The 12,636-nt window shown below is 42.3% G+C and overlaps 1 protein-coding gene across 2 annotated transcripts in view; it reads left to right on the top strand.

The window, feature by feature from the left end:
• Positions 1 to 12,636, top strand: part of LOC124162367 (paired box protein Pax-6) — a 188,002-nt gene that overhangs the window by 62,984 nt on the left and 112,382 nt on the right. For both annotated transcript variants that reach the window (XM_046538881.1, XM_046538880.1), the window contains exon 3: positions 5,284 to 5,581. In XM_046538881.1, the coding sequence (XP_046394837.1) occupies positions 5,284 to 5,581 (298 nt within the window). The remainder of the gene's footprint in view (positions 1 to 5,283; positions 5,582 to 12,636) is intronic.

Genomic DNA, 12,636 nt, shown 5'->3' with positions numbered 1-12,636 from the left:
ACCCGGACTAAGCGAGAGCGGAACATCTTTTTCAATCGGCCGACTCTGAACACCCAGTTTGGTGGTTAACGAGATATGCCTAATAATAGACAAACACACAACTGACATACTTCCTGCGAAATACTAGGAAAACGGTTCATTACTGCCACTATTCGCTGGAATCATGAGTTTTTCGCTGTGCGTGGTGAAATTTGAACATTATCATGATAGCAAATGAGTAAGCATCAGAACGGCACCACCTTTTCTCAAGAAGAGACCACTGTACCTCAATCATAGCCATCACGGTAAAATATAATTTCTCCTGGAATATGCATACATAATTAATTGTTAGTCAAATAACAAGGGTGTGGTTTTCAAATTTTCATACCGATGAATAGTTTCCGCAGCTCTACTGCTAATTTCTGGAACTCCAGTTTGTTTAACTTGTTTTCATAATGAACTGAGTAATTACTATACGATGAAATTCATGATCCACAATTACCACTCCAACCTCTTTAGATACCTCCGTTTAGATTAATTTTAGATATGATCCCGGGGAAAAAGTAGGATATCCACCTTTACTTATCAATCTTCGGGCATTTTTTATCGTTAGGAGAAAAGTAGACGGCATTAGTGGAAATTGAATTTGAAAAAATAGTCTTGTTATAGTGATTTATTTAGACTCGTCTAAAGCCTTGGCTTTCAGTATTCTCTCTTGACTTCGATAAATGCTAGTCGTAATTTTGTTTGAGCAATTGCTTTTTATATATATGTAGATGGTAGTTGTTCTGACACCCCCTGCCACACGCCTTTTTAGGCTGCTTACGGGGTAGTATGTAGATGTAGAAAGATGTAGCCACCGTGCCGAAGAGACTTTTATCTGAAAGATAGTGAGGTTTGTGGAGCTGGTCGAAATAAAGGTGAAGAGAAGAATGTCGGTGGAGGAGAGAAGGGAGGCAGGATTAGAAGTGGGAAGGAGAAAGGAGTTGAAGCGTGCGGAGGGCGGGGGGCGGGGAGGAGGTAAGATGGAGGAAGGGGGGAGAGAAACTTTTCCGCTGGAGTGAAGAGAGAAGAGACTTGACGTGTGGGCGGCTGCTGCGGAGGCTGAGGGGTAATTGAGGGGAGGCTTTTGGATGGAATGGGGAATCCTTGGTCCAGTGTGGGGAGGTGGAAGGGGTTGGAGGGGAGGGACCCTGGCGGTAATGCCGGAGAGAAGATAAGAGAGTGAGGTATTCAAGGGGAGGCTGGAAGGACTTGGATGAAACACTCTTGGGCTTTCAACCGGGTTAAACTAGGCTCCTCGGTGTGGCAAGATGCCATGTCTAACCCGGCTAAAAGCACGAGTATTACAGCTAGAAATCTGCTCCTCGAAAAAAACGAAACCTTTGAATCGTTTGAAAATAACTTTTTTCATATCGAAAAGAACGTGAAAAAAGTTTTCTTTACATAACTCTATAGATTATGCTTATCATAGTAACTCGTGTACCAAGAATATAATTATCATATTTCTATGATCCCTTTAAATGTAATTAGCTCTTACCTTCAGTTTTTTCATAGGTTTCTTAATAATGAGTGTTGAAATGAGATTTTACTGACGTCATATGTATATCATTGAGAAACCTTCCGAAATAATACCACATTTTATATTTCAGTATTTCCATGCACTAACTGGTACTTGGAAATAATAACATATCAGTACATAATCATTGGGAATAATATAAAATAAATGCTAAGAGGAAATGCTTTCCCGGGTTCTGAGAAATTCAGAGCAAGAAAGGAAAAAAATGTCAAAAAACGTTTTATATGAATGAAAGCGTTTATTTGAGGGGAGGCTTTTGGATGGAATGGGGAATCCTTGGTCCAGTGTGGGGAGGTGGAAGGGGGTTGGAGGGGAGGGATACTGGCGGTAATGCCGGAGAGAAGTTAAGAGAGTGAGGTATTAACACGTTAACGAAAAAAACGTTTTTTTCCATAACTTGTTACATCCTATGAAGGTACTCGCTGAGAAAACGTGAAATTTTACCATCATCAAGGAGTTGGTATTTTAATTTTTTGTCTAAGGTAGGTCGTTGAAGCGTTATTTAGATTCGACTGGTTTTCCGGACTAAATGGCAAATATATATATTTAAAAAAAATAGTCACCGGAAGTTCTTTGAGAATGGATCGATTTCAGTATTTGTTTATGATTTGCACTTTAAAGGCGATAAGCACAATATTACTACGAAGTTAGGTCTGGCGATTTCACCGCAGAAGATCGCTGAGGTGTGAATCGATGTGTAGTTGGTGGGCGCATCATTCACGCATCGGCCCAAAGCACTCGCGGAATCAATAACGAGCGCCATGTTTTTGTTTTTCTTTCTTTTTTCCTCACGCGTCGACACGCAGGCCGAGGCGGTGGGGATTGATATTCGGAGGATAGAGTGAATGAGTCTTCATGGCTTTTTGAAAGTGTCATTCTGGCTCTAAAATGCCTATTTCACTCTTTCAGGGTAGCTTATGTGATGTTAAACAGCATCCCTTAGCGTGAAACCTCGACGACATCGGTTGAATTTGAAGACGCAGCCTTAATTGATTAATTCATTGAATGATTCTATGTTTAGCTTTTGTGCAAGCAAGCCTTGGTGTGGAAGTGGCTATCATAAATAAATCTGGTTACGAGGAATGATATTTTGCCGCAAAAATAGCTGAGAAATTGGGTTATTTTGATTTCTTGGATCGACTGATATTGAATATAATAATATTAAGTCTACAAATATTAGTTGCTGGAAGTCATTTAATAATGGACTATTGGCAGTGCTTGATTCAGATTTATTCTTAAACGAACATTAGAAAACTTCTATGGTAAGTCACGCCCTGATGAATATTTGAGTATTGTCCTCTGTGCGCCCAAGTAGTAGACACATCCGCTAGGAAATATCTTTGTTCACTTCCGGGATCTGAACTCTATTCCCTACGATGTGAGTTATTGCATTTGCCACCCTGATAATCCGGACCCTCGTACTATTGTTAAAGTATTCTATCGATCTCTGCGAAAAAGCGAAGTTGTGATTGCAATTAACCAGAAATTGGATAGAAGACAAGAAAAGAGAGCAACGAATCAGAGACTAACCGCGTAGATTGGACCTTCATGTTATTTAAAGACATTTTTTAATTCTTTTCAGTAAACATTGATATATTTGAAGAAATTTTACGACTATTTTGTGATACATGTATTGCCTACGGATTATTCATGGATATTAGTCTCTCCCTATCGGCTCGGACTGTCTATCTCACAGGATAGCGAGGGAAGGGATTGAGATTTCCCCTCGAGGCATCCGCGTGGACAGGCGTCATGAGTTGGGCGTGAGAGGAGGCGAGGAAGCGTGGAGAGCGAGAAGGGTTTCTTTCTCGGCCGGGAGAGAACTTTGCGAAGTGGGGAGGGCCTGCGGTGAGGAGGCGAAGACAGAGAGAAGGAAAGGAGTAGCTCTTTTTTAAAGGGCGGCCGACGTGGCAACTTATTTAATAACGCCGGCTCGGTCTAGGAGAATGTCTTCAGAGAATGGGGGCCAGCACATTCTCTGATTTCCCTTCATCTTTCATTTCCCCCTTTGCTTCTTTCTCCGCCCGTTATTCGTAAACGTCTTACCATCTTTCTCTCCCACCCACCGGACGTGCTTTCACGTTCATCTCATATTCTGCCTCCTGCCCCAGTTACGTCATCCCTTTTATCCCTACTGTCGTAGTCCTGTTTAATTTTCTCTTTTGCCATTTGAGTTTTGTAGCCAAACTAAAAGAGTCGATCCTCTGAGCTTAAGGTTTGAATTTTAAAATTGGTATAACCTCAAATGGATTCTATTAGGTCAAAGTTTTAAGTAATACCCATTTCATATTATAGGAAAGAGGCGTTGAAGCTGAGCCGACGGCTAACAGAGCTTTAGATGAATATAGATATGCTACACTCAAATAAATGATTATTTTTCCTTTTGTGCTCGTTCTATCTTCTTATCATTGTGGGAATGATCTTTAAATGTCTATTCCGGGAGTCACTTAGGAGGTGACTGAGAGGGATGGGAAGGCGTGGCTCCAAATTAACACCACGAGCTCATAAGCAGAGCCTTTGAGTTAATAATGCAACGAAGGCCGGTTATGGGTATAGCGAGTTTAGCGATTTATTCCTCTAACCAAGGCTAAAGATTGGCATTCTTCTACATTCAGTCATTTTCTTCTTTTTCCCGAAAGCGCGAAAAATGTGACTATGAGTTCTCTACCCTTAATCGGAAAGTGTCATATAGAGCTTTTGACGTTTCTCGATATTTCGGGTCAGTTGCTACATGGTTGCTATAGATCATTTTCCTGTCCTCTCTACCCTATATATATCTGGTAATTGGGGCTGTCTAAAATATCGTCCGGAGAACAATCTTAGGATCATCTTTCGTCATTGGTGAATCTGCTTTCCTTGTGCAAAAGTAGATTCCAGGGTTCACTTGATGGGCTCCCTCAGTCCCTACGAAGGCGCGTGATTTTCCCCTCACCATCCTTCATAATCTATTCTGATCTTGAGATATTCATCGTGCTTATCATGCCGAGAAACCCTTTCCCATATTCCCGCCCAAAATACAGATTTTTCGGAAGATGCTCCGGGAAAAAAATCCATTAACACAGCATTCATAGAGCAAAATCCATTGACATACTCAGCTTCTTGATTTCACGAGGCCGAGAGACTTTCTTAACTTCCCAATTGGAGAAGATGTATCTCTCCCCATCGTATTTTTAGTAATTAAGCTATCATCTGGAATATTTCCTGGTATGTGGCTTTAGCCCTTGTCATAATTTACTTATCATCTTTTATTTGCAAAATTTACTTTGGTATTTTCTCAGCCAAAAAATTTTTATTTTCGAGATATTGGTAAATGTAGGCATTTTTCCACTTTATGTACCCATTAATTTCAAGATGAAAGCTTAGGTGTTTAATAAGTAATGCATCGACGCAAAGGCAACATACTCTTGCTTCAATGAGGGTGATGCATTCTCTTCCCTGCCTTTCTTCTCAGGTATAATGTAAGGAATTTGCCTTACCGTGCAGTTGTCTACGATACACCTCCCACATTGGGTAACTTTTCGGCGGAGGAGGAGAACATAATTCTCTTATTCGTTCTCGAATTCCAGCCTCTCCTAACGTGCTTGGTAAATATATCCATGGAGTTAGACGCGGCTTCTTGTGCTTAACCCTATGAGGCCGAAACTATCCAGATTCCCTAGTTTGAACCACTCTATTTTAATACCAATCTTCTCGGTCTTAACCTTTGGATATTCTCTCTTCGGCAGGTGTCCTCGATAAACCGCGTGCTGCGTAACCTCGCGGCGCAGAAGGAACAGCAGGCGTCCGCGCAGAGCGAGTCCGTGTACGACAAGCTTCGCATGTTCAACGGGGGCCAGGCGCCCGGCTGGGCGTGGTACCCGGGCGCCACCCCGACGCCCCCGCACCTCGGACTGCCCCCAGGTAACCCCGCGTCGGCAGCCGCCGCCGCTTCTTCAGCCGCCGCAGCCGCCGCGGCCGCCGCTGCCGCCGCCGCAGCCGCCCTCCCGGGTCAAGTGGTGTCCCGAGACGATCTGCAGAAGAGGGGTGAGCGCCCCAAACCACCCACTTCCTCCTCTACAACCTCCACAGCCTCCTCCTCCTCCTCGACCAACTCCACCTCCACGGCCCAACCCCCTGTGCCTCCGCCGCCGCCCCCGCCGCCTCCTCCGCCGCCCCCACCGTCCCACCATCACCCGCACCACCCATCGGCCCTGCCCCCACCCCTCCAGCACCACCACCCTCACCCCCCGACCTCTCTCTACCACCACCCGTTCTCTCCCTACGCTGCCCACCACCCGCACCACCCCTCCCCCTTCCACATGCCCACCACGCCCCCCGCCATTCCACCTCCGCCACCCACCCCCTCCTCCGCCTGAAATGGTCTCCTCCTCCTGCCTCCACCACCTCCTCCTCCACACCTCCACCCCTCGCTCGACTCCTCGCTCTTCTTCCGATCCGTTCTCTCGCAGCATCCGAATTTCCGACTTCCACCCCCGTGATCTTCCCACCCCACATAGGCAACGGCTCATTTTTGGGTTCCCCCCTGGCATAATTACATAGCTAACTTCTCCAACGACGCAAGTGTTTGATATCGAGTGTTGCTACTTTTTCGGACGGCACTTGAGTGACGTTATGGGATTCGGGCAGGAAAAATGGTTGTCCTGTGTGACAGAAACCTATCTGTTATTGGTTACAATACGGTCTTCTTTTGTTTTTAAGCCCATTTAAATCAATTTTTCAGGATAGATACATTTTTGGGTTTTCCCTCAATTAAATAGCACTCAATGATTGAGCATCAGTGGGGTAAATGTTTGGTATTTTGTATTGCCTCTCTTTCCGATGGCCCTTGCGTGGAGTGTTGGGGTTGGACAGGGAACATGTTCATACGGCGTGACAAATTTCTGTTATTCGTTATAATTAGGCTTTTATTGGGTGGAGTGCCCATTTCAATCAGTTTGTCGAGGTTATTTCATTTTTCCGTGCTAGTTCAGATAGTGCAAGCAACGATGAAAAATAAATTTTTCGTGATTTATCTGTCCAATGGATGAATGAAATTGATGTGATTTTCCCATGGCTCACATTCTTTGATTCAATTCTCAGTAACTTCAGAACGTAAAGAAGGTGTAATTTTTCCGAGTTTACTCCTAAGAGAACGTCCAGCAATGGATAATAATAGATAGATTACTATTTTTTGTATTTTGCAATGTCTAGTGATTTTTCCGCATTAATCGCACTCAATAAAATGTGCAACTAATTTGAAATAAAAATGGCATATGATTCACAATGAATTCCTGATGTAACAGAGCAGACGTGATCGCCTTCAAGAATAGAGTGGTGGGGGCAGGAAAACCTGTGAATTCAAGTTCTATCCATGCCTCTATTATTTTGTTGTTTTTCAATGTGCAAAATTGAATTTTTTATCAGCATTAATTTTGTACAGAATGATGCATGCGGCAAACTGGGTGAGTTTCTCTTCTTATTTTGGAGTGCTAAGGAATTAACAGGGGAAGAATTGCTTGAAAGCCGGGATGACTCGGGACTCATGAGCTTAACATTGCCTATATAACCATTCCCAGTCTCTTCCTTCCTACCCACTGCCTTTTCCGCCTATCCTGGCCTGTGCTTTTGAGTCCTTTTCCTCAGCTCTGCCCAACTCATTCCTTCTCCATTCATTTTCTCTCTTTCTCTTACCCAAAGCTCTCTCATCCCAATCTTTCCTTCAAATCCTCCCTGCCCCCAACCACTCAGCGCTCACCTCTGCTAATGCTGAATCTGGGGGATGACTAACATCATTGCCATTTATATGAGGTTCGATTAATAGTGTTGGCATCATATATACTGTGTCCTTTGTTGAACTCGCCCCCCTTTTTTGATTTGAACTAGAATTTTTCAAAGATTTCACGCCCCTTACCCCTCGCGTTCAAAATTTTGCAATATTTCCTCCAAGCTCACACTTTTTTGTTTCGCTTTTTTTTCAATTAAAAATCGCGGAAGTAATTACCAGTCTTTGATGGTTTATTTTATTCGTACTTGGTGATGTTTGAATACTTCTAATTGGACTTTAAATGGGTGGTGGTGAAAAAATTAACCTTAATCTTTAAGTTAACGGAATTATCAAATTTAAAAATTGGGTCATGTACAAATAATAATGTTTCTTTTCCTATTTGCGAAAACTTTGGTTGCCGTAAAGCTCCCTTTTCGAAGTCACTCTGTAATGAATTGCCTTTAGTGAATCCAATGTGACGGGTAACTGGATAGAATTCTTGAATTTTATTATTTGTTTAGTACATCCTTTCCCATAAGTATCTGATATTAATAATTATTGGCCCCAGGTAGATATTCCCTTGCATGCAGTCGTAGCTCATATGGTCTCTGTAATTATATTTAAACTGGCTTGGGTGAATAATAATCAATTTTAGAATAATAAATTCACTCTAATTGAAATATATAATATAGATTACAAGTATCATTGGTATTGGTAATATGCTTGCATTTACATTAACTTGTATTTTTTGATCCACATTGGAATAACTGTTATTAATTCTCGATTACGTAAAAGGATGCTAAATTATACTATTTTACGCTGAATTAATTTATACTGCCATAAGACAATGGCTTTTAAAGTTTAGTAAATGCTCTCATTTTCCAAGGTATTAATTCATAAAATCAGATATTTTCAAATATTTGTGGTTTGTACATGTTTGAAATCCATTTTGTACGAGTATTAGAACAGTCAAAACTTCCAACATACCTACGCCAAACAAACCCAGGAATCCTATGAAAAATGTCAGCTACAAGTGCTTATAGTGATTTTGAATACTACCTTCCCCCCAAGACAGAATTTATTCTAGAATAGGAATGTTCTTCAAAAGTGTAGTGTGTCAGGGTACTTCATGGTTATTCGTCGAATAACTTTCACCCTCTCAGTATCTACTTCTTTCTCTACTCTGGGATGTGTATTAATAATAGCCCATTTCATCTGTTGTATACACTCTATTTCCACGAAGTTCTTGGAAAACGTACATAGTCGAGCTTCCGTTTTCAGGTCGTCAAAACCCGCGACTTTAAACTTAAAGACCCGAAAAGAAAAATTGTTAATGCAAGGATAAGTCGCTGATGAAATTGACGAATCGTAGAAATAAACTTCATTGCATTTTCAGTTTATTCCATGATAACCGATCGAGTAGTTACCGATGCACAACCCTCAAACTCTAGTTTCTCGGGGTTATGCACGTTGGCATATTGCATAGTTATAGGACAGTAGGCGCAATTCTAATGATATATATCGCACAGTAGACTAATAAGTTGATAGTCAGAAGGTGCAGGCGTAATTCTGTGAAAATAATACCGTTTAAAATCGCAGTTTAGTTTCATTATCTTATTATGTGATCGCCAATTTAAATTGCATTTCGTCAGGTTGTGCTGCGCAGCCAGGAGAATGTCGCAGTCGGGCTTAAATACAGGGGCGAATTCGAAGGCTCCGAAATTGACTTTCAAGCGCGTGTGATATTTAATCTGAAAATTTTCGCGCTGGCATGACATGAGGGCTGTCTGTTTATCTGGAGAAGGGATCGAAACGCTTCCTCGCACGTCCATTTCCCCGGCGATGCGGTGATGTCTCTAGGGGAATCGAGTTCTGCCCGCATCCGTGTGCATGAGTCCTTGGGACGTGATTGAACTTCACGATGGCATCCCTTTGTTAGGGCTTGTTTGTCCGCTTGTTTACCGTGTGTGGCTCTCTCTCTCGCGAAGTTCAAACCGCGCTCCGTGGAATGTCCGGGGACGCGGAAGGCTCAGGAGGTCCGCCCGGAACGAGGCCGAACAGCGATGGGCCAAACGTCGAATCTTCCGCGGAAAACCGCGGAGCGTGAGCAAACTCGGCGTGCGAGTGTGTTTTACGATTCGGCGGGTAGGCGGGGCCAAAACGACGTTACACGAATCACCTGATGCATTCTGGGGACACTTTCTGACCTCCCACCTTCCTCTCCCACATGAGTGATATTTGTTGAATTTGAAGTGGGAGGCAAAGTGGACTCTCACGTCACTTTTTGAGGAAGAGAGCGCAGCAATTTGTGGAGATGATTTCTCATTTGCACTCAGCACAAATTTCGTAAATGAAACGGAGTAGAATAATTACTGTTATACTAAGCTTCTTCTTGTGGAAGGAGGAGTCTCGTTACAAAAGCCACCGGTAACTCAAATATGAGCATTTATTCTAATCGAAAAACCTAATTTTTTCATACCTCAGGCACATGTGTTTACTGTTAAGGATCTTCTTTGCGCACTTTGAAAAAATGAAGATGATTTCTTCAGTTCGAATAAGTTCCACGTCAAAAAAATCGTACCGGAAAAGTGGGAATGATGCGTACGCAAAATGTGTAGATTAGTCCAGAAGTCCGAAATATCTGACGATATTAGATTATGACTAGTTTTAAGGCATCCTCAAGGATATCTTTAAGGGGTTCTTAAAAAATCTTCTCAATCTCTCCTAAGTCGACTCCATACATGCATAATTCGATATGCTATACTCCACAGTGACACTTACTTATGTTTTCAAAATTGCCATTGCCATTTTGAATTGGCCCCCGTGAAGTGGCAAAATGGGTTGTTGCTGATAAGGGATACAGTTTTAAATTATTATTAGCGAATAAAATATCCACATGAGTCATAATTTCCTAATAAAGTTGAAAATCCAAATCGGGGAAAAAATATTTCGCCTTCTTGACCGCTGTCTCGTTTTTGGGCCTTTGGACACAAAATTCGGCTTTGCAATAAGTAATTTCGGACTCAGCGTGACCTAATCACCCAAAGATATGCACTTGTTCCATAAATGTCTCAAGAAATACAGTTCGATTTGAAAAATGACTGCTTTTTCCCCGACTTATTTCTGGATTTGATAGGAGCGATTTTCTCCGCTGGACGGTCTCCGCCTCGCCGGAGTCGAGGTCCCAGGCCAAAACCTTGCGCAAAGTACACCTATATAACCTTTGGATTTACCCAGTGCATCGGTCAGCTCCTCTTTCACCTCTACTTCGTCGAGCGGTGCAAAGTTATCCTCGCTCGGGCGAGAGCAAAGCGGCCGGTGACTCGTGATTGCAGGAATCACCTCCTCCGAGGATCGTTGCTGCGTCCGAGCGTTAACTACCGGTCAGTTTGCTTTCCTTCCCCCTCGTGCCGGCCGCACGTGGATGAATTTTAATCAAGAGCGCTTGTTTTAATCGCCGAGCGCGCCGGATGTTGTATCAGGTTCGCGTTAACCGCGCTTTCCAGTGGCGGAGATCAAGAGGGTCAGCCGTTTGGAGGCACGGCGATTCGTCAGGTTACTGCACACGATAGCTTGGCGAGATGATGGCGTGAATAACCTAGGACTCTATTCTACGAGTAATGATGGGTACTCGGCTTCCTGAAGTAAAAGTAAATATTGTCTCAATATGTATAAATATATCGATGGCTAAGTTCTAACAACACGTATCTCAAATTCGGCCGGTTTGAGACAGGTATCTTAAACAAAGTGTAATGACATTAAAAAGATAATGTACAAGCAAAACACAACTGTTTGTTAACAAATGAATACTTCTTTTTCAGTTTTATGAACTTTTGGTTTTTTTATTTCAGTGCGCAAGTAAAAAAAATAATCATGTTTTTGCTCTCCTGAAAAGTTTCTATTTTTGAGATAATTGTTATTAGAACTTAGCCATCGATATGCAGCCTGCAGATTCTTATTTTAAAAATGCCATCGTCACGATGGATAAGTTCTGCATTTACTTATTTTAGAATAAATGCATGTTCGTGGATTACACAAAAGGGATAATGATAGTATCATTCTAATCGGGGAATTTTCATCGATATGTACTAATACGGACGTTGACCGAAAAACCAGGGAGGCCCAAATCACTTTAATGTTCGGCAATTGTTCCCTTTAAGTCAAGTCATATTAAGGTATATCTCGTACCATGTATATTCCTTTCGGTCACCCAAGCCATCTATGCCGACAATCGGTTTCAATATTATCAGTATGTTGATTTATAACTGGGTTGTGGGGATACTGACAAAAATTAGATTTTGATGCTTCGAGTCTTATTTTTTTTTGTTCATCTCAAAATTGTTGGAGAAGTTGGTTGATTTGTTTTTTCTTGTGCCCCTTTGTAATACCTCTCAAATCTACGTCGTGGTTTCGTTATTTTTTCGCGAGTGAATCAGCAAACATTCAAGACCTTTGACCTTAAAGTTTTACTTGTGATCCAACATGCTTCGACTGGGACTCAAAATCAGTAATAAGAGATGATTTACCTTCCTGGAATCTGTATGTAACATCTCATTCGGGGTACATTTGGAGCTCAAACCCTCTGGAGGCCCTTTTGCCCGTCCATGCTTTCCAAACAAGCCCTTTTCTTTGCTCTCTCCCCGAACTGCACTCGTGACTTGCTCAGCGTGAAATGATTTGTCACTTCCCGCGAACGCTGTCGTTTCGACTCTCACGTTCCTTCCGCCACGATGGCCTTGGATAGATGGATGATGGATTCATTTTCCCTCGCCTCCTCCTACAGCCGACCTCCGCCCTTCCTATTTCCCTCTTCGTCATTTACCATGATCAAACCTCCAAAGCCGAAGGATGTATTATCCAATGGACACAAAAAGTATGCTGTTGTCTCGGGCGTGACTTCGTGGAAAGTGCTTATAATATTAGTATAATAAGAATTACTTTATTTTTCATGGCGATTAATTGCAAAACGACCTAGATTTCGACGAGGATTGTCGAGTCAGACAAATATCTCTGCATGTAGTCTCAATGAGAATGAGATAATGATGGTTAATTTACAATGGATTCATTGTTGGAGACGTACTTGATTTCTCTCTTGAACTAATTTTCGCTTGTTTCAAGTACGATTATTTACTGAGAAATCTCTTGAGTTTCTGCCTCGGTGCCCTGGGACGCTGTCCTATCAGAAACTGAGATACGATGTTATGAGATTAATTTGAAGGGATTATGGGTGACTAAACATATTTACGGAATTCGCAGGTGACTGAGCCACCTTCGCGAAACTCCAGGGACCTTCGTTAAGCTTAGCATATATTGCCTATTAAATTGAGGATTATAA

Source organism: Ischnura elegans, chromosome 7 (genome assembly GCF_921293095.1).
Source record: "Ischnura elegans chromosome 7, ioIscEleg1.1, whole genome shotgun sequence".
Taxonomy (NCBI): Eukaryota; Metazoa; Arthropoda; class Insecta; order Odonata; family Coenagrionidae; genus Ischnura; species Ischnura elegans.
Note: the sequence above shows the minus strand (reverse complement) of the source record. Positions and strands in the feature narration are given on the sequence as shown.